At 41.2% G+C, this 24,049-nt stretch overlaps 1 protein-coding gene across 1 annotated transcript; it reads left to right on the top strand.

Annotated features, from left to right (window-relative positions):
* The first annotated feature begins 8,639 nt into the window (after window positions 1-8,639).
* Window positions 8,640-22,499, top strand: sec22a (SEC22 homolog A, vesicle trafficking protein). The gene is made up of 7 exons (XM_087829979.1): window positions 8,640-8,760; window positions 12,159-12,369; window positions 14,349-14,512; window positions 17,078-17,257; window positions 19,437-19,555; window positions 20,097-20,162; window positions 20,443-22,499. The coding sequence occupies exons 2-7, from the start codon at window positions 12,188-12,190 to the stop codon at window positions 20,641-20,643; spliced, it is 912 nt and encodes a 303-aa protein (XP_087686105.1). The 5' UTR covers window positions 8,640-8,760; window positions 12,159-12,187; the 3' UTR covers window positions 20,644-22,499.
* Window positions 22,500-24,049: the final 1,550 nt, after the last annotated feature.

The following is a 24,049-nucleotide window of genomic DNA, read 5'->3' as shown; positions in this document are numbered from 1 at the left end:
CTGAATAGTCCATGTGCTCAACAAACATCAAAAACACGAGTCTTACCTCCGTCCACTGAAGTAATCACAGATTCCGCTCAATATCCCACAAATCCCCTCTGTATTCACACTCTACTGGAATATCTCAGACCTCTAATTTACACTTTGGGCATTCAGTTTTTTTGTGTGTTTGTCTGTAACCAATCTGTTTCATCACTGGTGTTTCTGCTACTTCCTGTTTAACTGAAACTCACAGAGGAGTCGAGCGTGAAACGACGGCTTTCCGAAATCTTTCCCGTTTCCCTTCTTCTGAGTGCGCGTCTACCTGCCGCGCCTCCGCCTGGAATGGTTTGGCTTCAGTCAGCTTGGATAGTGCTCTCCCATACTTTCCTTCATATTTAAAACGGATGACTTCACGAGACGCCCAAGGAATAATTAACTGTTGAGTAAAGTCTCCAGAGCCTCTTCCAGTTCTCGCAGCATAACACCATCAATTCGAGTCATTACCTTCTGTGATAAGTTTTTTTTTCTTTCTTCCATAATTTTGTATTTCTTTTTTTTTTTTTTAGCTCCCTTGCTTCGGCCTCTATAAATATTTAAAGTCTTATCTGTAGCTGAACTTGTGTTTTATTATTCAAGACTTTGGTTTCTTTCATTATGAATAAGGTTCTCAGGGATAGCAAAACACAGTCAAAGGGAACTAGTTTGTTTTGTAATTTATCATTCCAGCTGAATAATTTTAGATCTTTAAGTCACCAAGGATAAAACGCAACACACCTGAATTGTCCTTCTTCCTGTCTTCTGTCACAACAGCTTGTGCTGAATAAGATGTTTGTCAGTGAACCATTTTTTTCTTTTTGGGCGATTCTTGATGAACGCTTTGCGTATGAAACCGTTTCAAGTGTTCAGCCTGTCGCCCGGCACACAGTGTTCAATACGATTACTGTCATTTCACCATATGCAAGAGCATTTTGAAAAAAGTGCTTTAAACAGTTACGTGACATATCGTCGTAATTACGTGTTCATTCAAGTCATTACCTTTGATTACTCTGAACATTTGTTTGTGTTTAGCAGTTTCCACACTGACATCATGCGTTAGTTGAATAATAGAAAGACTTTATTCCTTATCCCAAAGGTATCCATGTTATGTTGGACTTTTTTCACAGTTATGCCAAGAAGTCATTGTTGCCTTTGATTTTTTTTTTTTTTTTCTTTTTCACTTTTCTGTGTCCAGCCATATGTACAGGTTCAATCCTTGCAGTAAAGAAAAGAAAAATAAAGCCAAACATTTCCAAAAAGGCTTTCAACTGTGTTTCTATAATAATAATATTAATAAAAGTAATAATTTATTCATCTCCTCTGGGAAATTTTGGTGTCAAACTGCAAAAATCTCCAGCTACAGTACCTATTTCTTTATATTTTGCTAGGAAATTGGTGAAATGGGTTCAGCAATTTGGTATGATCACTTTTATTCTTCAACTCATCTGAAATCTTAGTCGTCTTTTTTGTCATTTCTTTAAGTAGTTTTCAGGAATACTTCTCCAGGTTTTTTTGAAGGATATTCAAAGCTCTTCTTTGGATGTTGGCTGACTTTTCTGTTCTCTGCCAACATAATCTCACACTGCTTCAGTAATACTGAGGCAAGTGATGATTATTCATAGGTCAGTGTGAAGTGACTTAACAAACAAAAGAATATCCCATTAAAAATGGTTGGGTTCAAGGACTGGACTAAAAATAAGTGAAAAAGCAGCCAATTTCCAGTGAAAAACTGAAAGAGAATCTGGAGATCTATTGCTGAAGACCACTTTAAAAAATGATGAGACACTCATTGAAGCAAAAGGGTAAGAAATTAGGGGTGACTTTTGCACAATATTCCAAATAAAACAAATAAATGCCTAAAAACAGCAGAAAAAGGCCAATGGTTGTAACAGTATTGGAAGGTAGAGTGATGAACCAGGTCATCAGTCTTTTGTGTTAACAAATTTCTAAAATCTCACTGCAGTGGGATCAAAGTGTCTTCTACAATGTTCTGTGCTGCAGCACAGTGCAAGAAGACGACACCGAGCCACCAAAATACTGTGGAGAGGATGACTGTTATTATCAAAGATGGTCTGTACTTTTGTTTCTGTACACCTTTCCACCGCAATTCCCAGTGATGCCACAGTCCTGCCCATTACCAAGACTTATCCAGGCATCGTGCGTCATCGCGAACACACAGCAGTAATAAAGAGGACGCTGGTAGCAAAAATCTGATAGAATTAAAACAGCATGTCACCGTCTACATTGAGTAAGTCTGCACTGGCCCTTTCTGTACAGGACATCTGCAACCAATCTGTTATATTATCAAGGGGGACACCTGGATATTTATAACTCTGCACCACCTCAGTGTCCTCTCCACGGATGTTGATAGGCCAAAGACGGAGCTTAGACCTATGGAAATCTGCAACTACCCATGCATTTTTATTTTACAGCCAACTTTATTTGAGCATTTTTTAAAAAAAAAATCATATTAGAGGAAAGGGCTTTAGGCGGATTGCATCAACTATTTGGGGAATTTGATGTTAAAAACTCCCAGGCAATATATCCTCGCAATTTTAGCTATCCCATGAATTTTCCTCAAGCGTCACCGTGACGTTGGCAGTATCTGTTTTGTTTTTTTATGTGGATGACTCAGCAGCGACTGAAAGGACTGGAAATGAATTAGTAGACATCAATGTGTATGTTGAGAATTAGAAAACGAGGATAAAACTCAGCAGAGCAAACGCTGCAGACTCGCATGTTGGCGTGTTCATTGGCAAGCACTGTATTTAGTAATGCACAAAAATGGATGGGCTGCACTGTTGGAGCCATGAAATAAACAGATGACGACCTTGTCAGGTCGCTGGGCTATTGGACAGCCCTGTGGAAGCAGAGTTTTTTTTTTTTGGGGGGGGTGTTTCTCCTCTGCATCTCATAAGGGAAACAAATGGACCTCAAGCAGCACTCAGCAGATGTGACACTGGTGGCTTTATTATGAGAAATGGCTAGAAAGTGGCACAGGACCCAAATGTGACACAGTCACAGCTTTGCTGCCTGGACCTCTGCATTTGAAGGACGGCAAACATAAAAAAAATATTACAGATCATTTTTTCCAGGATCAAGGTAAAAGTTAATATGAGGAGCTCACCTCAGAGCTCAGTCTAAGCTGTGGCATGACTTTGAAGGTTTAGTGTTTGTAGTCCATGGGTCATGCAGGTCTGCTTGGATAAAGTGCTGTTTTTGGGATGCATGCACCTTAACAGGCTGATTAATGCCCGTGAGCACAGGCACTAATACTCTCTCAATCCCAATTTCCCTTTAGAGGATTTTCAGAGGGGCAGAGAACTCTGGAGCATTGGTTCATTGCTCCTTTGTTAGTTTTGTTGGAGGGGAGGGCGAAGCGTTTTAAACCAGTGGAAAATGAGCATAAGAAATGGAGGGCAAAGGGTTATTGGTACAAAATTAAGGTCTATTCAGATTCAAGTACCCTTAACAGAGGCAATTTTACCTTTCTGGATAATTGTGTTTGGGCCAGGTGCCAGGTGAGGAAACTTCCATGTGTATTGTCATTATTTTTATTTTATTTTTTAGAAAGTCAAACAGCTATTTCGTTTTTCAGATGCATCAGTGAAAAGTCAGCACATCTTTTCTTGGCATTCTGTAATTCTCTGCTTATTTAAATGTTGGGGGTAAATTAGGAATGCCAGATGAATTTTTGCTTTTGCACATGTTTCTCACAATGGTTCTCACACTGAGTAATTTTGTGTTGTGCTGTTAAAAATGCTGCAGAAACTGGTGATTTGGATTTAAGAAAATGCAACAGAACAGTGCCATAAAAATGCCGTCTGCTCACATTATTGCTTAAAAGCTGGAGCTCAGTTACACACATGTTGGGAAGGTTACTTTTAAAATGTATTCCATTACAGATTACAGATTACATGCCCCAAAATGTATTCTGTAACGTATTCCATTACGTTACTCAATGAGAGTAACGTATTCTGAATACTTTGGATTACTTAATATATTATCATGCTGTTTACAACTACATGAATGTACTATTGCTGTGATTTATTACTGTTACTGAAGGTTTGTGGCTCCGAACCGTAGTAAAGGGACCTCTGGCTAATATGTCAGTTCCCTGTCGGGCTGAAAACTAGCTTTACTTTGTTGTCTGGGTCAACTTTGCTAGCGAGAGACAGAGAGAGGCGTTGAAAGGCTGCTCCAACGGAACTTATTGTTTTTGGAGGAAAACACGAACACGGTGTACAGTCGAGTCTTAATAGCTTACTTACAACTGGGCTCGTCAGGCTCTCTTCTTGGCTGCAGTGGTTATTATTATATTTACATGTTTCCAGCTCCCGTTTTTGCTCGATGACAGCTCGTACTTTTCCTTTTTCTCCCTCCCTCGCTCACAGACACATAACGGGTATGGCAGTCCATTCTCCCTGCAGCACGGACTACACTGCCTATGATGCTACATTCTTTAGGGCTATACCTGTAGCATTCTGCCTGTTAGCTTAGCACAACAACAAAAAGGCCTCTCTCACCCAGGAAACACACAGTCACAAAGAGAACGCGCGTCACCATGGCAACCGTAACGCTGCCGCCTGGAACAACAGAACGTAGCTGTCAAACAAAACCCAAACAGTCCTGACCCGCGACAATATGAAACAGGGAAGTACCGCCGTGTAATCCATTTATTTCAACAAAGTAACTGTATTCTAAATACCACCTTTTCAAACTGTAACTGTAACGGAATACAGTTACTCATATTTTGTATTTTAAATACGTAACGGCGGTACATGTATTCCGTTACTCCCCAACACTGGTTACACAGCAGTAACTCTGCATTTAGGCATGTAGACATGGTCAGCACAACCTGCTGACCTGTTGCTGGTGCCACACAGGCTGGGCTGAGTATTTCAGAAACTGCTGATCTACTGAAAAGGGGAAAATATCCAGTGATCGTCAGTTTTCTGGTGGAAGAAAATGACTTGTTAATGCCAGAGGTCAGAGGAGAATGGCCAGATTGATTTGTGCTGATAGGAAGGCAACAATAACCACTCTTTACAACCAGGGTATACAAAAGTGCATGTCTGAATGCAAAGTATGTTAAACCTTGAAGCAGATGGACTGAAGCCTCAGAAGACTACATCAAGTGCCACTCCCCATGTCTACAGTTTGTACAGGCTTACCAAAATTGACAATAGAAGATTGGACAAGTGGTTAAACAATAAATAGGAAGCAACAAACAAACATGCATGGATCCATGCGTCAGTGGTTCAGACTACTGCTGGCGGTGTGATGGTGTGGTGGATATTTTCTTGGCACTCTTTGGTCTCCTTAGCACCACTTTAACATTATAAGCCTACCTAAGTACTGTTACTGACCATGTCCATCATTTATGACCACAGTGTGCCCATCTTCTGATGACTGCTTCCAGCAGGACTTGAGCTTTGTGTCCTGTGCCCCAAAGCTCAAATTTGCTGAAACTGGTTTCTTTAGCATGACGATGAGTAACCAAAGGCCTCCACAGTCACCAGTTTTCAATCCAACAGAGCACCTTTGGAATCTCTGCGTAGAGTCCTGTTAAAGTTTTCTTTTACCTATGAAAGTATACCGCCACGGGGACACACTATTTTAGAGAGATTTATTTCATTGCTTGTTTCACCAAACAGTATTATGCATTGGTTGAAACTCGTGGTGCTATAGTATAGTATGTCTGGTTGCTACTTAGGACTCCTGCAGTCCAGACTGCAGTCTTATCCACAGAAGACCTGGGTCATTATGAAGCAATGAAATATGATAATGATGAGCCATGATGGGCGATCGTGGCTCAAGAGTTGGGTGTTCGTCTTGTAATCGGAAGGTTGCCGGTTCAAGCCCCGGCTCGGACAGTCCTGGTCGTTGTGTCCTTGGGCAAGACACTTCACCTGCCGCCTACTGGTGATGGCCAGAGGGGCCGATGGCGCGATATGGCCGCCTCGCTTCTGTCAGTCTGCCCCAGGGCAGCTGTGGCTACAACTGTAGCTGCCTCCACCAGTGTGTGAATGTGAGAGTGAATGAATAGTGGAATTGTAAAGCGCTTTGAGGGGTCCTGAAAAGCGCTATATAAATGCAATCCATCATTATTATTATCATTATAAAAGAGGAAAACTGAACTGACCTGCTGATATCCTGATACAGCAAATGGCCTATAATTTAAAAAGAAGAGCTAATACAGTTATGCAGCAAAGTGAGCTTAATTAAAATATTTTTAAAAAATCTCAGTTTTGTCTTTGTATTCTTTTCATTAATTTATTATTGTAAATATATAATTACACTTTTTTGTATTTTTGGAAACAAAGCTTGGCCACAAGAGCATCAGCGAGTTTCAACACAGATGCTTGCCAGTACAGAGTGGCTCACAGAGACCATTCTTTCCAAACATGTCGAATGGAGATGAGGTGAGGAAAACACCAAACTAGGAGAACTCACTGCTGTGTAAAATGCCATATCATGTCTCAACTAAATCCAGGGAAAATGCACTGATATGTGTGATTAATTGCAGGCACTGGGGATCACAGATGATAATCTCTTTCATTTCACAGGCAGTTCTTAAAACTATACTTTTCATGCAATTGCTGGGGGACAAAATCACGCTTTAATTAAATTGGGAAACCTGTTCTACAAAATATATTTTCAGACTGATCACAGTTCTCAGGGATGCATGAACTCGGACTTGAAATCTATAATGATGTCAACCAGAGAAAGAGCCAATCGCCACTGACGCATTGAATGTGTTTGCGCGTCTGTTTAGACCGTGTCGCTACAAATGACGGCACCGCCTTCTCCGCACCTGACACTTTCTCCAGTAAACACTCACCGAGACTTGTGGCTATTCATCATCTTGTCAGCACCAGTAGACATCCGTCATCCACTTTCACTGTGTGTCTGTAGCTCTCGCGTCCTTTCACGCGCACAGGGCATGAGGGTAGTGAGGAGGGCCCTTCAGGCTGACACATTAACGGGGCTCCTGGGAGATTGCATGGGTATGTGTGAAGGATGAGTCGGCTAACCATCTCTGTACTGGTGTTTTCATTTCCTCTAGCCAAAGTTCTGTCTGTTTTTTTTCTATATTCTAACAGGAAATAGTGGAAAGTGAATAAAATGCTGATGCCGGTGAACGGTCTACATTAGGCCTGAGTGCGCCACTAAAGCTTGGCAGGGTCTGGGTGCAGCTTTATTCATTTTTCATGTTTTAATTTTAGCATAAAATATACTTGGCATCAGATGCCTTGGAGTTGGGCTAATTTGTGATTGTGTTCTCTGGGAAAGCAACTGGAGCAAGTAGGGTTCAGAATGAAAAAAGGGAACAGTGTCTAACAAAGATAATGAGCTCATGAATATTCTGCAGTAGGACTTTATTTACTCATCTCTACATTGAACTGTAAACAGTATTTAGAAGTGTTTTGTTATCTGCAGTATGTTTTCCTTTTTCATGCGCATAAATTAAAAAAAAGAAAGAAAAGGGAATGTTATTTAAGGGAATCTGTTGAAGTCAAGTTATTCTCAAATATAAGTGAGTTCCAGGAAGTTTTTACTGACACAAGATTGATTCAGTTGGAAGGGCCAGAGTCATGGCTTCATCACAAAAACGTCTGACTGAATTATGCAAAGCACCGTCTATAAAAGATTTTTTTTGGAAGAAGTTCTGCAGGATAGATGAAGTTTAAAATGAGCTGTTTGGTCACAATCCCCAAAGGAGTGTTTGGGCAGTAAAAAGGTGCAGCATTTGATGAACACAGCCCCTCGCCAACTGTTAAGCAGCAGGGCGTAAATATTATGCTATGGAGTGTGTGGCTGCCAGTGGCGCAGGAAATATTACAGGTCTGGAATGAAGATGGATTCCACTAAGTTCATTCGAGAAAGTAAAAATGGAAATAGACTGGCTTCTTCTGGGCCGAAACTTACTTTAAAGTCCATCAAGTCCATTAGAAATCTTGCAGCGCGAAGACACCAGCAGTGACGGCAACAAGCTCTCGGCGCACATCCACATGAGGTAAAGAGACCTCACACAGAAATCCTTCAAACCGAAAGTATTATAGAAGTACTGACTGAGAAAGGTACCCAGACTTTTGCTCATGGTACAATCTGTGCGTGTGTGTGTCATCATGTGAGGCATCTTTTAGTATTTTGGAAGATGTTTGTATGTTGTTCCCCAAACAGAAAATTTACAGCTCTCTCTCTCTCTCTCTCTCTCTCTGCGTATGTGTGTGTGTGTAAATATATGTTAATAATGTGTCAAACGTGTTGTTATATTCCTTAAAGGCTTTGTTTGATTGTTTTTAGACAAGTAGACAAGTAAATAACAGTTAAAAAAGAAAGACACCGACTCTTTTGTCTATTTAAGATTTTAATGTGAATTTCTTCAGTTTTACTCGTAATATAAAATCAGCTTAGATAAATATATATATAGATATAAATAAATATATAGATATAAATAAATAAATAAATATATATATATATATATATATATATATATATATATATATATATATATATATATCCCTTTATTATATCCATATATCTATATCTTATTATTATTTATTTTTTAGTCCGTGACGCCAGTGAGGTTGTTTTCCCACAATGCACAGCGAAACAGCCACGTAAACGTAAACCATCGTAGCATCAGCGCTGCCTGCGGCTTGCCTAGCCGCCTCAGCTTCCTGTATAGCTACACCTTCCAGATGTGCAGATGATGATGCAGGACGCATTTCCCAGGTATTATATTATTGCTCCGGGTTGCGGATGTGCTAGCTAACTAGCTGTTAATCGCTGCGCTGATTAAACTAAGGTTGAAGTTCAGTGCTGTTGGTGAACACGCTAATAGTTAGCTGCTAACCTTTGCTAGCTGGTTAAACTGTCCTGTAGATTGTAAAGTCTTGTTTCCACACAAGATAAATTGATCGTTAACACCACCGGCAAACGTTAAAAGCAACGTGTAACGTCAGGTAATCTACCAGTTTATTGTTCGCACATGTAAACATAGCCAACCCTTAGCTAATGAAACACTGCTCTTAAAGTTGGGATTAAAGTAGCCGAAAGGTGAGACAGCTTGTCTCCGCAATCTAGTGTCGCTGCCTATTTTCTTTTTAGTTAATCCAGGACTTCACGTTGTACTCGCGCCTTTTATTTGAGTTGTCTTGAAGTTCTGAGTTGTTTCGCTTTTTTCTCTGGGTGCAGTGAAAGCACCTGAAAGCCTCAAATCGACTCCTCATAACCTTCATTCAGTCCGTGGAGCTGTCCATGGTTCTCACATGATGTTTATTGATTACAGAAAATTTACGTGAAGGCCATAGTTGAGTAGAAGAAACCTTTAGTAACCTGCGAGTTAAAAGTGAAACATCCAACAACACCACAGATACAGGCCATTTAAAAACCTTCTGTGTGCAACAACAGAAAATAAAACAAGAGTATTCAAATAGTTTAAAAATTGCCTCCAACTCATTCATGATTTTAGTTGTTTGACAGGAAATTAGAAATTTTGCCTTGTCTCACATTGGTCCTTACCAGTTCCATATTAACTTAAAATTTAATCAGCATCTAGGTTGAGCCCACTTATGGTAAAATTTCATGCAACCTTTTTGAGTAAGTTTCCTAACAAGCAGACAAACTTGACCAATTACAGTGGAGTGAATTAAATGAGTGCACTTTCAAGCAGTACCATAGATAGAGGAAGAAAAATGTGCCTTTTGTTTAGAAAGCCAGTGACTAATGAGACAACATTTCACCAGTCTAGTGGTTTTAGTCTTTGTACAGGGTGCTGAATGTGCATCCAGATAGGAGTGAGTGAAATTCCAAGTAAATGCTATAGGCTCACCTCAGTTTCCTGTGAGACATCAGAAAGGCAGCCAAGATCACTGTCTCCACGGTTTGTTTTTGTTAATCAAGGTAAAGTAACGAAACTGGCAGATGTATTGCAAAGGAGATGAAAATGTATAATTAACCATTTCCTAAATCTTCCGTGCTGGTGCAAGATCACCAAAGGCCCCAAAATCAATTAGAATACGCTTAAAATTAGATTTTTATTAAGTGACTTAACATGTAATGAAACTTGTTTATGCTTTTAGCAAGTCATGTTTGGTAGTGATTGAATTTGGTAGCAAACGGACTGCAAACGAATAAACATTTCATCTTGAGGCGCTGCTTTAATTTTGAAAAAATGTCTGTTTATAATCTTCCGTGTTTGTATTTTGACATTTTTTGGCATCCCTCCCCTGGAAGTACTCACACTCTCACTCTATGCTGCTTTTGTATTATTCACAAGTAGATGGCTGCTTTAAAATATTTATTATATAGTATATCTCCACGCACGACACTGATATTGTTTCTAAGTGCTGTGATAAAAGCATATAGAAGATATTCTCCGTTTTGTTTGTCTTTTCATCCGACCTTGGTCTGGTTTTGAAGGTAGTTCTTAGTTGTGGTACCTGACACTTCGCTGATTCTGCTCACGTCACGGATCCTGAGGACTTGTCAGTCAAGCAGGAAGGAAATTGACCGGAATTCTAATCGCATGCAGGAGGACAAACGTGGAAAGTGTCCCGCTAACGCACATTCTCAGCTTCTCAGTAGATACCGGTGATCGGGGGCTTTTGAATGCTAAAAAAATGAGCTAGTTAAAAATATATATATCTATATAAATAACTAATTGCACTGTTGTAGCTTGAATACTAAAACAAACTGTTAAATATTTCATGTTCGGATAGATGAGTGTGCAGACATTATCCATTAAGCAGTCAAGTGAGGTTAGAGGTCACCACAGTAATCTATATTATCCTGAGAGGAAAACAGTCAGTGTGTGAGTGCTCTGTGTGTTCATCTCAATTTGTTATTAAACCTCCCAAAACATTGTACATTTACAAAAACCTGATATTATTTTGAGGTCTACATTTATAAGGGATATTGGACAATAGCTTGAGGGATATACAGGGTCTTTGCCTGGTTTTAGCAGGAGATTAATGTTTGGAGAATTCATATTTGATGGAAGTCTGCCCTTTTCTTTGATTTCCAACAACGTTCTGTAAAAAACTGGTGCCAGAATCGTCCAGAATTCTTTGTAGACTTCTGCAGGAAAGCCGTCTGGACCTGGAGCCTTATTATTGGACATACTTATCAGGGCTTCCTGGAGTTCACCTGATGTCAGTGGCGAATCCAGTGCCATTGCTTGAGAGTCTAATAATTTTGGGAGAGTTATGTTGTCTAAAAACTGATCAATTTCCTTTTTAGACGGGTTTATTTGTGGTGAATACAACGTTTTATAGAAATCCCTGAAAATGTTGTTTATTTGTTTTGGTTCATATATTGTGTTCCCAGATGAATCTTGAACAGCACATATAGTTGTTTTTTCTTTCTTTATTTTTAGCTGGTTTGCTAGAAATTGGCTTCTTCGTAGGCTTCTTCATTTGATGGTTTTTTCTAATTCCTGAATATTTTTGTTTTCTTTTTTCTTTTTATGTGATGAGAAAGAAATTATTTTACCTCTCATCACAGCTTTCCCTGCTTCCCATAAAACAGAAGCTGATGTTCCGGGAGTGTCATTAAAGTCTAAATATGAAGTCCACTCTTTTTTAAAATATTTAATAAAGTCTTCATCTTTAAGCAGTGATGTATTAAATTTCTAGTTTTTACTTGGCGTAGTATTATTCTTGTGCATTAGTGTTAAAGATACAGGAGCATGATCGCTGACAGCTATAGGGTGAATCTCAGTGTCTGAAACGTCACTCAGCAGTGAGCTGCTGACCAAAAAATAATCCAGACGAGAGTAGGAGTGATAAACATGTGAAAAAAAAGTATATTCCTTACTGGTGGGGTGAAGGGAGCGCCATGCATCGCAAAGACCAAAGTCGCTCATATACTGTTTGATTATATTTGTGGATATTTGAGAATTTAATAAGGAACTGATTTTTTTTTTGCCCTTTGCAGAGTGATAAATGGAAAGCAATGCTGTGACCAAAGACTGAGTTGCAACTTAATATAATTTTCATTGGTTTTTTTACTGAAGTGTTAGTCATTTAGTCTAAATTGTCATGAAATCTATAAAGCTTTTTCAACACCTCAAAATCCCAGAGCATTTCCTCGCTGCGCTCACAGATCTGTGCCACCTCCCTCGTTTGCAGGCCTTCAGCGAGACTGCCAGAGCTGTAAGATGTCGATGGTGTTGTTTGCCTCTGTGGTCCGAGTCGGGGACGGCCTGCCTCTCTCAGCGTCCACTGATTACGAGCAGGACAAAGAGCTTCAGGAAACAAAGAGGCTCCTCAAAGGTCTCTCCAAGAAACTCGGCCAGTTTCCTGACCGCTGCACACTTAGGACTGGACCGTACAACATCAAGTAGGTCTTTACTCTTAGCAAAATATCCAGTTATTCTGCTCTGTTAAATGTTAAATAACTCTTGGTATTAACACGTTTCAAATGAGCCGTTTTGGTGTAAAAAAAAGGTCTGTTTGGCTTGATTCAATTCAATTCAATTCAATTTTATTTATATAGCGCCAAATCACAACAAAAGTCGCCTCAAGGCGCTTCATAGATACAGAGAAAAACCCAACAATCATATGACCCCCTATGAGCAGCACTTTGGCGACAGTGGGAAGGAAAAACTCCCTTTTAACAGGAAGAAACCTCCGGCAGAACCAGGCTCAGGGAGGGGCGGGGCCATCTGCTGCGACCGGTTGGGGTGAGAGAAGTAAAGTAAGTGAGTAAAGTGAGTGAAGATAATATTAGTTTAAAGGGTTAGGGTTAGTTTTTCCTTTGATTTTGACTAAAACCTCTTTTGGAGAAGGGTTTTAAGCATCTGCATTCACTCGGTGCATCTTCAATTCCTGGTATAAAACCAAAATCTAGACAATGCATTTTTAATGACCCATGGGTGGTGAAATATCCTGCTGTTGACAGTTTTACTGCTTTCTTTCTGACCCCTCTAACACACATGTGGTTAAAGAAAATACAGAAAAAGCCTTTAAATGTGAGCGATTTGACAGCTCGGGCTTCATTTGAGGTGTCAGACAGTTCCTGAAAGCTCTGCTTGTGCTCGGGGAATGGCTTTGAAACTCTCTCAAGCATTGTTTGTTAAAAGCTAATTAGTCTTATTACGACAGAGGACATGACCTTTGAGAACCTCACCGCCAACCATCAATGAGCCGGCTATACCTTTCAACAACCACAGAGTCTCCTTTTGATACGTCTCTTTAATCAGCGAGAGCCCGAAGCTTCTGAGGAGTGCGGACGTCTAAAGGCTGCTGAAGGTCAAAATGAAAGAGGCGGCGTTTAAAGTCACCGGTTAATCTGTCCTGTGATATTCCCGCTTCTTCAGTGGCCCTTGTCATGTCTGTAATATTTGTGTGCGAAAGCTAGATGAAATTCCTTCTTCTGCAGATTTAATCCAGGAGGTTTTAGAACATCGGCTCGCTTGCTTAATGCAAGTTTTACACAGTGATTTAGAGAATGCACATCGCTGGAAGCAATTTAGGGACTAGTTTACTTCTGTAATATTTGAACATACTCGCGCTGCGAGTCGCAGTTATGAATCATCAGTTATATCGTGGGATTTAATCCAGTTTTATTTTAGCTGTTACCCACAGTGGAGTTATGATTTCTTTTCTAATATTCGGTGAGGTTTTATAGGCGCAGGCAGCTCCGAGACTGATATCGGTAAACGTATTTGTCCGCAGGTTTATTGTAAAGCACATTGCAACTTACAGGTTCAGTTCAGTGTTTGTTATATATGCACCAGCAGCTTGTGAAACTAAAGGGCACAATAAAAATGAATCCATCAATTCAAATTGTGGGTAAGGGGCCCGCCTCCATCCAACCCTTAAACGTGAGTCATTTGCTTCAGTTTCTGATGCGTATGTATGCGGCTACTCAGATCAGACTGACTCTCATTCCTCAGATATCGTCAACACCGCGAGTTTTTCTTTCCATGATAATCATCGTATTAGTCTCAACTCTTTATTGACATTCAGCTTTCATATCTGTTCAGATGTGCTCCGAGCTATTCTGGTAATTTGGGGGATTTAATTTGCACTTAGTGTATCAATTAGCACTGCAAGGCCAGCACATAGTTGTTTCTGCAGAGGTGGATTTGGATGCGAGCCATTGTGTTAAATTAACTGTGAAAGTGTGGCATTGAAGCAGAGATGCGCTTAAATTGTGTTTGCTCTGTGTTTCGAGCTGCAACCTGCAGAAGTCAGAAATGCCTTTGTGTCCCTGGATATAGCTTTGCGTCCTAATTGCAGATTCCCGGGGTTTCTGTCGAGAGGAAGAGTGGCGCGCTGCATTAGAGCAATAATATTTGTGTTTGTGTGTTTCAGCTTTACGAGCTCGCTGGGCGTTGGATACCTGATGGTATGCACTGCAAGTTATCCCAATGTTTTGGCCTTCTGCTTCCTGGATGAGCTACAGAAGGAGTTTATCGTCACCTATGACACCAAACGGATCAAGAGTGCCATGCGGCCCTACTCCTTCATCGAATTTGGTGAGTCTGTGGAGCTGTGTGTTTCAGCCGAAACGACCACGTGGGAAATATTGACCCTGTGCACGAGAAAATGCTAACTTCCTGGTTTGAGACCGGATGTGGGGTTGTACATTTCCGGTAGCTTTACTTTGCGGTCAATCAAAGATATAGTCCAAAATCATGTCCAAAACTCGAAAACGGAAAGATCGTGTTAAGTTACAAAGAGCAGGAGGTGGGAACACTCACCACTGTGTGTCATAAAAAAATCTAATGATCAATTTGAAAAGTGAAAAGTTTAAAGAATTTAGATCGATCAGTTGTTTACATCACTCAACACAAACACTATACATCTCTGTATAGTGACTGGTCTTATGATTTAAACAGGCAAATGTTCAGCATTCAAACTACATGTGAAGAATAGTCAAACCAGATGTTTCCCCGTTATGTCGAGATCAGCTAGTCAAGTACACGGGGGATAAATATCGACAAGTCGATGAACATCATTTACAGATATATTGGGTAAATGCCCAAGACATCTATAGAAATGTAAATCACCGCTTGATTCATTCACTTGCTTAACTTGTTTTGGACCGTAAACAAGGCGCAAATAGGACACCGGAAACAAAGCTCCCCACAGGAGTTTCCGCACCGGAAGTAGCATATGCTAACGTGCACATAGTCAATTATGTCTGCTTTTCAAATTAAAACGGGTGTCATGTCTGATGGTGCCTATCAGATGTAAAATTGGCCTCATTCTTTACAATATTCAGTTTTTAAAGTTTCTCCTGGGTAGTGCGCAAATTTTCCAATACGGGGTCACAGTCAGTAAATTTCAGATACAAAAAAGAGAGTTTGATGGCCTGGGACTAGTCAAAAAGTATTTTATGCTAGTTGATTGGATAGTTAACCTACCAAACCTACTTATGACTTCACCTGCGAAACAAAAACCCTACATCAGTCATCGTTACCTAAAAGGTTTTTTCCTCGCCGTCGCTTTAAAGAGGCTTTTGAGGACGGGCCTCCCATATTACTCCCAATTACAACCACAACAAAAACCAATCTCACCAAACGTCTTGATGCATTCTCAATCATCCAGGAAAATAAATCTCCAAAAGTTGATTCTGTTCATCTGGACGTAGCGTTTTCTGGGAGAAACGTTTCGTCACTCATCCAGGTGACTTCTTCAGTCTCAAATCGTATAAACAGTACATTTGCATAATGACTGAAACCAGCCCACTGAAGGAACAAAGGGCTATGAGGTCAGAAACACGCTGCGCCAAAAATTGGTCCACCCCAAGGATCGGGTCCCCCGACACAAACAGAGTAACATAGTGTACGCTGTTAAGTGCAGGAGGATTGCCAGGATTTACACATCGGAGAAACCAAACAAGCTCTGGCGAAGCGGATGGCACAACACAGAAGAGCTACCTCGTCAGGCCAGGACTCTGCAGTCTATTTACACCTGCAGGCCAGTGGACACTCTTTCAATGATGAGGATGTAACATCCTGGACAGGGAGGAACGCTGGTTTGAGCGCTGAGTCAAGGAGGCCATTTATGTGAAAAGGGAAAGACCATCTCTGAATCGAGGAGGGACCTAAGGGTACATCTTTCGCCATCATACAATGCTGTGATTGCAGCCATTCCCCAACTCTCTGTGAATGGTGCTCATGGCCATTGATCAGTGGTTGTTGATCAATAGTCATGAGAATTTGCATAATTATGATTAAGGAACTGACCTCACAGCCCATTGTTCCTTCAGTGGGCTGGTTTCAGTCATTATGCAAATGTACTGTTTATAAGATTGAAACCTGCAGTCAGCTGAGACTGAAGAAGTCACCTGGATGATGACGAAACGTTTCTCCCAGAAAACGCTACGTCCAGATGAACAGAATCAACTTTTGGAGACAATCTCACCAGAATTAAATGAGCTCGAGCTGTTATTGGCATCAACCATCAAACAAAATTTGAAAATGATATTTTAAAAAACTTGGATGCGAGACAACTAACAAATAACAAACAAATTATCCACAGATGTTTGAGTTGCACAGAGACAAAATAGCAGTTTTAAGAAAAGCTGTCTGTATTCACATAAACAGTTTGTTATGATCTTTAAATTTGACCACTGCGCTGCAGGCTGCCAGCAGCTGTCCTACTTTCTGTCACAGTCACACCTGCAGGACGCCGGCGTGAGTCTAAAGGGCAGCATGGAGCCTACTCAACGATTTATTTCAGAGCTTTGGTAACAGTATTTTACAGGTGTAAATAAACATAAAGACATGAATAAACCATTTTAAATATAATTAATAGACTAAATTAGGTTTACATATAAAACATTGTTTTTGTGGACAGTAAAGCTGAGACACTGGCCCAGCGTGTGAAATAGCATTTTTGTTATGTAATTTGTGATATGCAGTGTTTCTGTCTGTTGTTGATCGAAAATGTTTTTGTTTATTCAGAAATCATTTCACAGTTAAACCACTTCCACATTAACAGCATCTTGCTGTGTCACACAAAGGGTGCGTTTGGTTCTCCCCGGATGCTCTTTGTATTATTAATCAGCTCTTTGTTGTGCTGTTATCCCTCAGACACCTTCATCCAGAAGACCAAACAGCGCTACAATAACCCTCGTTCCCTGTCCACCAAGATCAACCTGGCTGACATGCAGACAGAGATCAAGCTGCGACCGCCCTACCAGCTCTCCCCTGAGGACCTGCGGGCTATCAATGGATTCTCAGTGCACGCGCATTCAAAGTACAAGGGCATAGGTAGGACACGAGCTGCACACGTATGCATGCAAAGTATGAGAGAGGCTTGTAATGAATTTACATACGTACAGCATTTAAAGATGCATTTATTCACGTGCATAAATATATATACAGGGCGTGCATGCACATTAAATTTAGATATTTAATCTTATTGTTTTTATTATTATTTCATTCTTAACATTGATGGTACTGACCACCAGACTGTGACATGATGTATATAGTTGCTTTTCCCTCAAAATGTTTCTGGAAAAGGAAAACAGGAAGTGCTACATGGCTTTAAAGACTTTCAAAGCAGACTCTGATGAAGACTTCGTCGTGTCCAAATTCATGGGCTGCATCCTCCTGAGGACGCATTTGTAGACCGATTACGTCACAGCGACGCGCCGAAGGCTGTCCAAATTCGTAGACTCCTCCGAATGCAGCCGACAAATGCGTCCTCCTTTTCCCCGAATTTGAAGGATGGGTCGGCCCACCATATCCCAGAATTCATAGCGCGGCCCAGCCAAATTCCAGTTTCCAACAATGGCGGCCGCTGCTAAGTTTTAAAATTACTCATACTAATCTTTCTGGGTCACAAAATAAACGTTTAACATATTTTCAGGCGAGAAAGTAGCTGTGTAAACCTCAAATATCTGCACGGTTTATCAAGATATCGCATATTTGCAAAAGCGCTTCAACGTTTTCGGAGACGTCTGCTACCCACCAGCTCGATAGCTCGCCGGGAGCTCGAGGATTACTGATGCGGCCGAGAACGGCACAACTCCCGGCACATAATTTTCAGATCACGGATCATCGCTACTCAGGTTAAACGTAATATATAAGTCACTTAGACAACCTAAAAATGTTATTGTTGGGCTTTTTTCAGTGTTTTGTTTGTTCGCGAGTAAATCGGTTTGGCTGAGATTAAAATAAAACTTTATTAATCCCGCGGGTGGGTTACTCCTTGGTTTTTACACAGCTGACTAAACGTCAAACAGAAAACTGATTAAACCAGATTAAACGGTCGAGAATTTACGCCAGTGTCCTGTTATATTTTAGATAGCAAGGAGCAGACGGCTGAGTTTATTAAACTCCACCGAGACAGCGGTGACGCTAATCAGAAGGCTAGACCGTCCAATTTCACGGCCGTTTACTTTACCCGACCTTCTGAGGACCCGGCCCACGTAGATCGCGAAGGCCGGGTCTACGTGCTTGCTCATTTCAACCTAAACAAAATGCCTCAGGAAGCATCTGTTTTTATCCTTTATCGAGGTTTTTTGGACAAATCAGAAATATTAACCCCAAAGTTCAGAGCTTTCAGCAAGTTTTACACCCCTGCCACGGACGCACGTTTTTCTGTGGTAAACACATTTCCCTGGAGCCAGGGCCTCTCCACAGGATCCTAGTCCCTTTTGCTTTTTGAGCTGTTTGTTCACGCCTCTTTTGCTTTTATTAAAAGTATTAATATGCAGTTCAGAACCAAAACGATTCCTCATCGCCGTATTTTCATGTATCTTCAGTGGATTAACAAAGACATTTCTTAATTACAAAGTCTCATTTAAGTCCTAAATATTGGAAGAAAAAAACAAAACATCTACAGCAGAAGTCGTTCAGCTGCTTAAATTTGAAATGGTTACTTTCTGGTGGATTATAAAGGGAAGAGAGAGACTGTGTGATGAGATATTCCTTTTCAAAGTGAATCCATTCCGCCGCTGCTTCGTCGTAGCTCAGACCCCGTGCTCTTCACATCGTCCACAAAAGCAACCCCCTTTGGGCTCACTGTCACACCTCAGTTGCCCCAAGCTAAGCGACGCCACCTCGGGTCACTTGGAGCTGTTGTGTTTCCCCCTGACATCCGAGAGAGCAGCTCTCCACGCTCCGCTCACTCTCCGTGGACCTTCCCAGTGTCTTGTTTTTCTGAGAACATAAATCATTTTATCCTGAGGGATGAAGTATGCTAATCTGATAATAGTGACACATTAATTCTTTTAGTCTGCGAGAATGTTTTGAAAGTGAGATTTGAGAACAGCACATTCTTGGCTTATCTTTGCCATTCAGGGATTTATTCCCTTTGTCCTGCACATAATATCTTTTATATGTGTATTTATTTATATATAAATGAAATTTTGTCAAATCTAGTTGCTTTGTTGTACTTCGGGAAGCAGATTTAGCCGAGACCTGCGTCCTTGTTCTCTTGCAGCTCCCACGCAGATGTTGGAGCCGGTGACTCTGCCGGGAATCGTATCCTGCGTGCTGAGCATCCTCTGCGGGGGGCTGAACCTGCTGCGAGGGGTCCACGCTATAGAGAGCATACTGCAGGTGAGGGCTCTCACACTCAGTTTCTCTTAAAGGGAAATGAATGCTCAGTGCAAGGCTGGTTCGAGTTCGATCCTTTTAGCTGTCAGTTTTATTTGTAGCGAGAAACTTAGAGGACGAATGAATTCCCGAGGGCTGGAATGTAGGTGCGTCACAGGAAAGCAATCAGGTAGTCAGGAAACGCAGACTTTAAAGGTGGTGAGATTTATTCTAAAGAGAAATTGATGGCAAAGACTTCACTGTAAACATTCATCCCAGTTTACTAACGAGCAACTTTGACGTCATGAGCCACTAATATCTCCTGACTAACATAAACTTATGACTGATTATGGTCTGTCTGGGCTCACGTCACTACCACATGCCTGCCATTGTGTCCCTTGATAGAGCACCTGTCACATCACACTCTATGAACTAGATTAGATCACAGTGCATGAATAAAGATACCTCAACATGTTCTTGTCATATTGGTTTCTTTATTTGTCCCTACATAAACGACTAGCGCTTAAAAAAACAACAAAAACAAGCATTTTCTCTGTGTCTGCAGAATGATGATGAAGACTTTAATTACGTGATTGCCTTCTTCCTCGGCACAGCGGCCTGTCTGTATCAGGTAAGTGATAGTCTGCGGTAAGGGGAGCCCATCACTGGCTGACTAACAGCCCTGCACTTTATAGCTCAGCAGCTTGTCAGCTACACATTAGCAAAAGCTCAGTGCCTTTCGGTCCAGTAGCTTCTCGAAAAGATTTTGCTCAGCTTTTTTTGTGCAGCTCCTGATACTAAATGAATCACCGCAGACTGGTAGACACAGTGATGGGCACAGAGACGTCAAATGGGGATTTCTTATGAAAACATCTGCGCATCGTTCACGCTCTCTGTCTTTCTCCTTTCAGTGCTACCTGTTTGCCTACTTCTCAGTCTGGAGGAACAGCAAGTCCTTCCTGGCCTTTGCACTCATCTGTCTTTCCAACATGTATTTGTACGAATTGAGGAACATCTGGCAGATCCTCTTTCACGTGGCGGTGGGCGCCTTCATGACCCTGCAGATCAGACTGAGGCAACCGCTGGGCAAAGCACCGGACTACAATGTCTGACAAAAAAAGATCTGAAACTCGAAGGATAAATGGACCTGTAGTCTGAAAATACTGGAAACAAAATAGAGACAAAAAACAAAAAAAGCAAGCATCTCGATCCAGTGAGAAAAGCCAAAAGCGATCTCGCAGCAGCGCGGTAGCCCTGTTCAATAAACCCCAGCAGCTGTGAACAGATCTCAGTTTGGACTCTGCTGCAGCTTGAATCATTTATGGACCTTACTGGGAAGCCACTGCCCGATAACAATTTTCGACTTCCTTTCAGCGCATCCATCCCACCTGCAGGACGGATGCAGTTTTGCTCCCTCTGCAAGCACCAAGTATTGAAAGCGACGCCACTCGCTGCCGAATGCTTCGGCGAAACAATCACATGAACTTCATCTTCTACGTAAACCCACTGGTTCTCCATCAGGTGCACGACTGGTTTCAGTCATGGTTTAAAACTATGCAACGCTGCCTTCTGCATGTGCGCGTCCTCGTATCTTATTTCGTAAGTGTCTGTCATCGTTTAGACCCTTCTGCTTATTTATTTACCGACTGATTTCTCTGACGAAGAATTCTCCAGATTTGATGAATTTTGATCGCTCCACTTTTATGTACACTTGTGTCTTTTTTTAGTCGCTCCTGTTTCAGCCGACGCAAACAGGCTGTTCGCATTCGTACCCTACTTCCTCGCCTACACAGCCTCAAGCATATGCCAGTGTCAAGTGACTGTGTTAATAAACAGGTCTGTGTTGGGAGCGGTATAGATGCAGAGCTGCGTTGTCAAAGCCAGAGGCGGCCTGTATCATCCGAACAGCCTCTGGCCTGTTTTTTTTATTCCCCCCTCCCACCGAGCGCCTCAGTTCAGACTTGGCTGCCATTTCTAAAAACAAAAACAAGAAGGAAAAAAACAAAAACTCATCTTTCACATTTAGCCTGCATCAAGGATATTGGCAGTGTTCACATTTAACACAATTATGACACAAAGATGCCATATTTATCGTCATCGGGGATTTCTGGAGTGATCTCCCGGCGTTCCTGCATCATCCCAACAACTAACAGCAAACAAAACGAGAAGGGGAGAGAATTGAGTTGTTTTTCTTTTTTCTCTCCATGAGCAGCTTCACAGTCGTGCCGAGGCTGTCATGACGTTTTTCTTTTTTAATTTACATTTTTTTATTTATTTTGGATGATCCCCGTCTCACAGGAAGAAGTGAAAAACGAATCAGAGCATAGACGCGTACGCAGCTCTGCTTTCACGTCCATCTGGCATCTGCACTATTGTTCTGTCCAGAGACTGCTGTAACACTTCATTCTCGTGTGATTCATCATCTGAATGTTCTCTGCTTTCCAGCATCGGCTGCCACACCTACATGACCTAATAGCTCCTTTTTTTTTTTAACCCTACGGCTCAGGCTTGATTGGAACTGAAATGTGATTCGCAAACTTCGAGATTGTTCAAATGTTTTCCACAGCAGTTACAGTAAACGTGTTGTGTGGGGGTGTGCTGCAAAATAGGAAACTTGAAAGTCTAAGATTTAAGTAATCCAAGTGTGGAGCATGAATGTGATCATTTACAGGTCTAAATGTTGAATTTATTTAATTTGACACTAGAGAGTGGAACAGTTCCCCTGTTATGATTAGAATACAAAATCTTGTTAAATGTTAAAGTTATGAAATGTGGAAAACATTGATTTGATTTGATGGGGTAAATGTGTTGGAACGCTAGTTTTAAGCCAGTCTTAGTAGCTCCATATTGGCCATTTTTGTGTGTGTTGCACGTGCAAATGATGTGATCTGGTCCTCGATTTGAAACATGTCTACTCTGTGAGCAAAGCTGTGGAACACTGAACATTAAAAAAACATTTCCATTACAATGATATCTTTTTTTTTATCATAGCACTGTCAGTTTCATACCAAATTCAGGGATGTCTGCTACATGTTGCAGTAATTGTGAAGACAAAAATCACTTTTGTTTTAAAACAAAAAAGCAGGGATGCTTCTCCTGAGCAGGAAGTGCTCCCATTTTCACAGATATGTGCTGCCTGACCTGCACAAATTTGAACTTGAATGTCAGCGTGGTGATGATGTGATTGTAGCAACGCTCACATAGTTAGAGGCCAACAGGTTGGCTGTTCAGAAAGGTCACGTTCATTAAGTCTGGAGATTTTGAATTCCCGGAGAAAAGCAGAGGAAACACTGTTGTTCCTGCAGCTGCTGCGTTACAGCCGACGACGATTCTTATTTTATCCGAGCGTGCTCAGTTTAAATTGGGACGCTTCAGTTTTGATTACAGTCTGGCACTGCTATGTAAATGCACAGCAGGAGTGACCAAGATCTTAACTGATTCCTATTGGAGATAACAGCCACTGATTTGACTTGTAAATACAGATATTAATGCCGTGACGGATAATGTAACGGGCAGTGTTAATCAGAAGATTAGCATTCTTCCTCCTTGTCCTCCGTCATATAAACAATAATCAGTAATAACAAAAAAGAAGACAAAGGGCCTCATGCGTAAAGCCTGTCATGCAGTGCTCCTGCCATCTGTTGGTGAGCTACGTGAACATGTAAAATGACTCCCAGGATAGAGTGCAGTTAAAACAGGACACACCTGAGCTTTCCACACATTTAAACAAACCTTTTGTTTATAGATTTTGGCTTTGTGCTGCTGTGCATCAGCCTGTGATATTTTAGACAATGCACCTTTCCAAGCTACAGCATGTCCACATACATTTGGTCACTTTTGTTTCTTATTTAAGTCTGTAGCTTTGGTATTGTGTGCCAAAACGACAGCTTGCACAAAGTAAACACCAGCATCGATCTAGATCCATAAGAGACCTGACAGCACAGCAGAACATGAAGAACAAGAATCAGATCTCAGGGTACCTGTGAAACCTCTCAGCAGTTTATTTTACTATAAAAAAAACAGCATAATGTTTAGCATGGCAACAAAAACAATCCACAGTTTTGTCTCTGAAGCCATTTGTGTCACAGACACGGCCACCTCGTGTCAAATAAAAAGCGAATGAGAATGCTGCACTTTGTAAAGATGGATCCACTCAGGCACCTTGTAGTCACGCCCCTCATCTCTGCTCTGTGCCTCTCCGAGCCCCTCGCGTTCCCTAATGGCACATTCATGCACAGTGAACAGTAGAAAGAGGGGGGGTGACGTGGGTGTAGAATGGCAGTGCATCCAAATGGAATCATATGGAATGACACCTATAGGTATTAGCCGGGGTGTGTGAAGATAATGGTTGCAGCAGTACAGTACATTAACAAAGATTTAAAAAACAAACGCCAGAGAAGACCAGTGCAGGTTTTTCCCCGTCATTCCACAGGCTCAGAATCATAGTGCCATTTACTCTTTAAAAAGGAAAGAAATTCAAAGGATAAGGCTAGTGCTAATATTTTTACTGTCAACAAA

Source organism: Neolamprologus brichardi, chromosome 16, assembly GCF_056152115.1.
Source record: "Neolamprologus brichardi isolate AB-2024 chromosome 16, ASM5615211v1, whole genome shotgun sequence".
In the NCBI taxonomy this organism is placed as follows: Eukaryota; Metazoa; Chordata; class Actinopteri; order Cichliformes; family Cichlidae; genus Neolamprologus; species Neolamprologus brichardi.
This window is presented reverse-complemented; position numbering and strand designations above follow the sequence as displayed.

Excerpts from the sequence above, each read along its gene's own strand:
- sec22a (XM_087829979.1), top strand. The coding sequence starts at position 12,188 with ATGTCGATGGTGTTGTTTGCCTCTGTGGTCCGAGTCGGGGACGGCCTG. Across the intron at positions 12,370-14,348 it reads ACTGGACCGTACAACATCAA|CTTTACGAGCTCGCTGGGCG; the intron begins GTAGGTCTTTAC and ends TGTGTGTTTCAG. Across the intron at positions 20,163-20,442 it reads CAGCGGCCTGTCTGTATCAG|TGCTACCTGTTTGCCTACTT; the intron begins GTAAGTGATAGT and ends TTCTCCTTTCAG.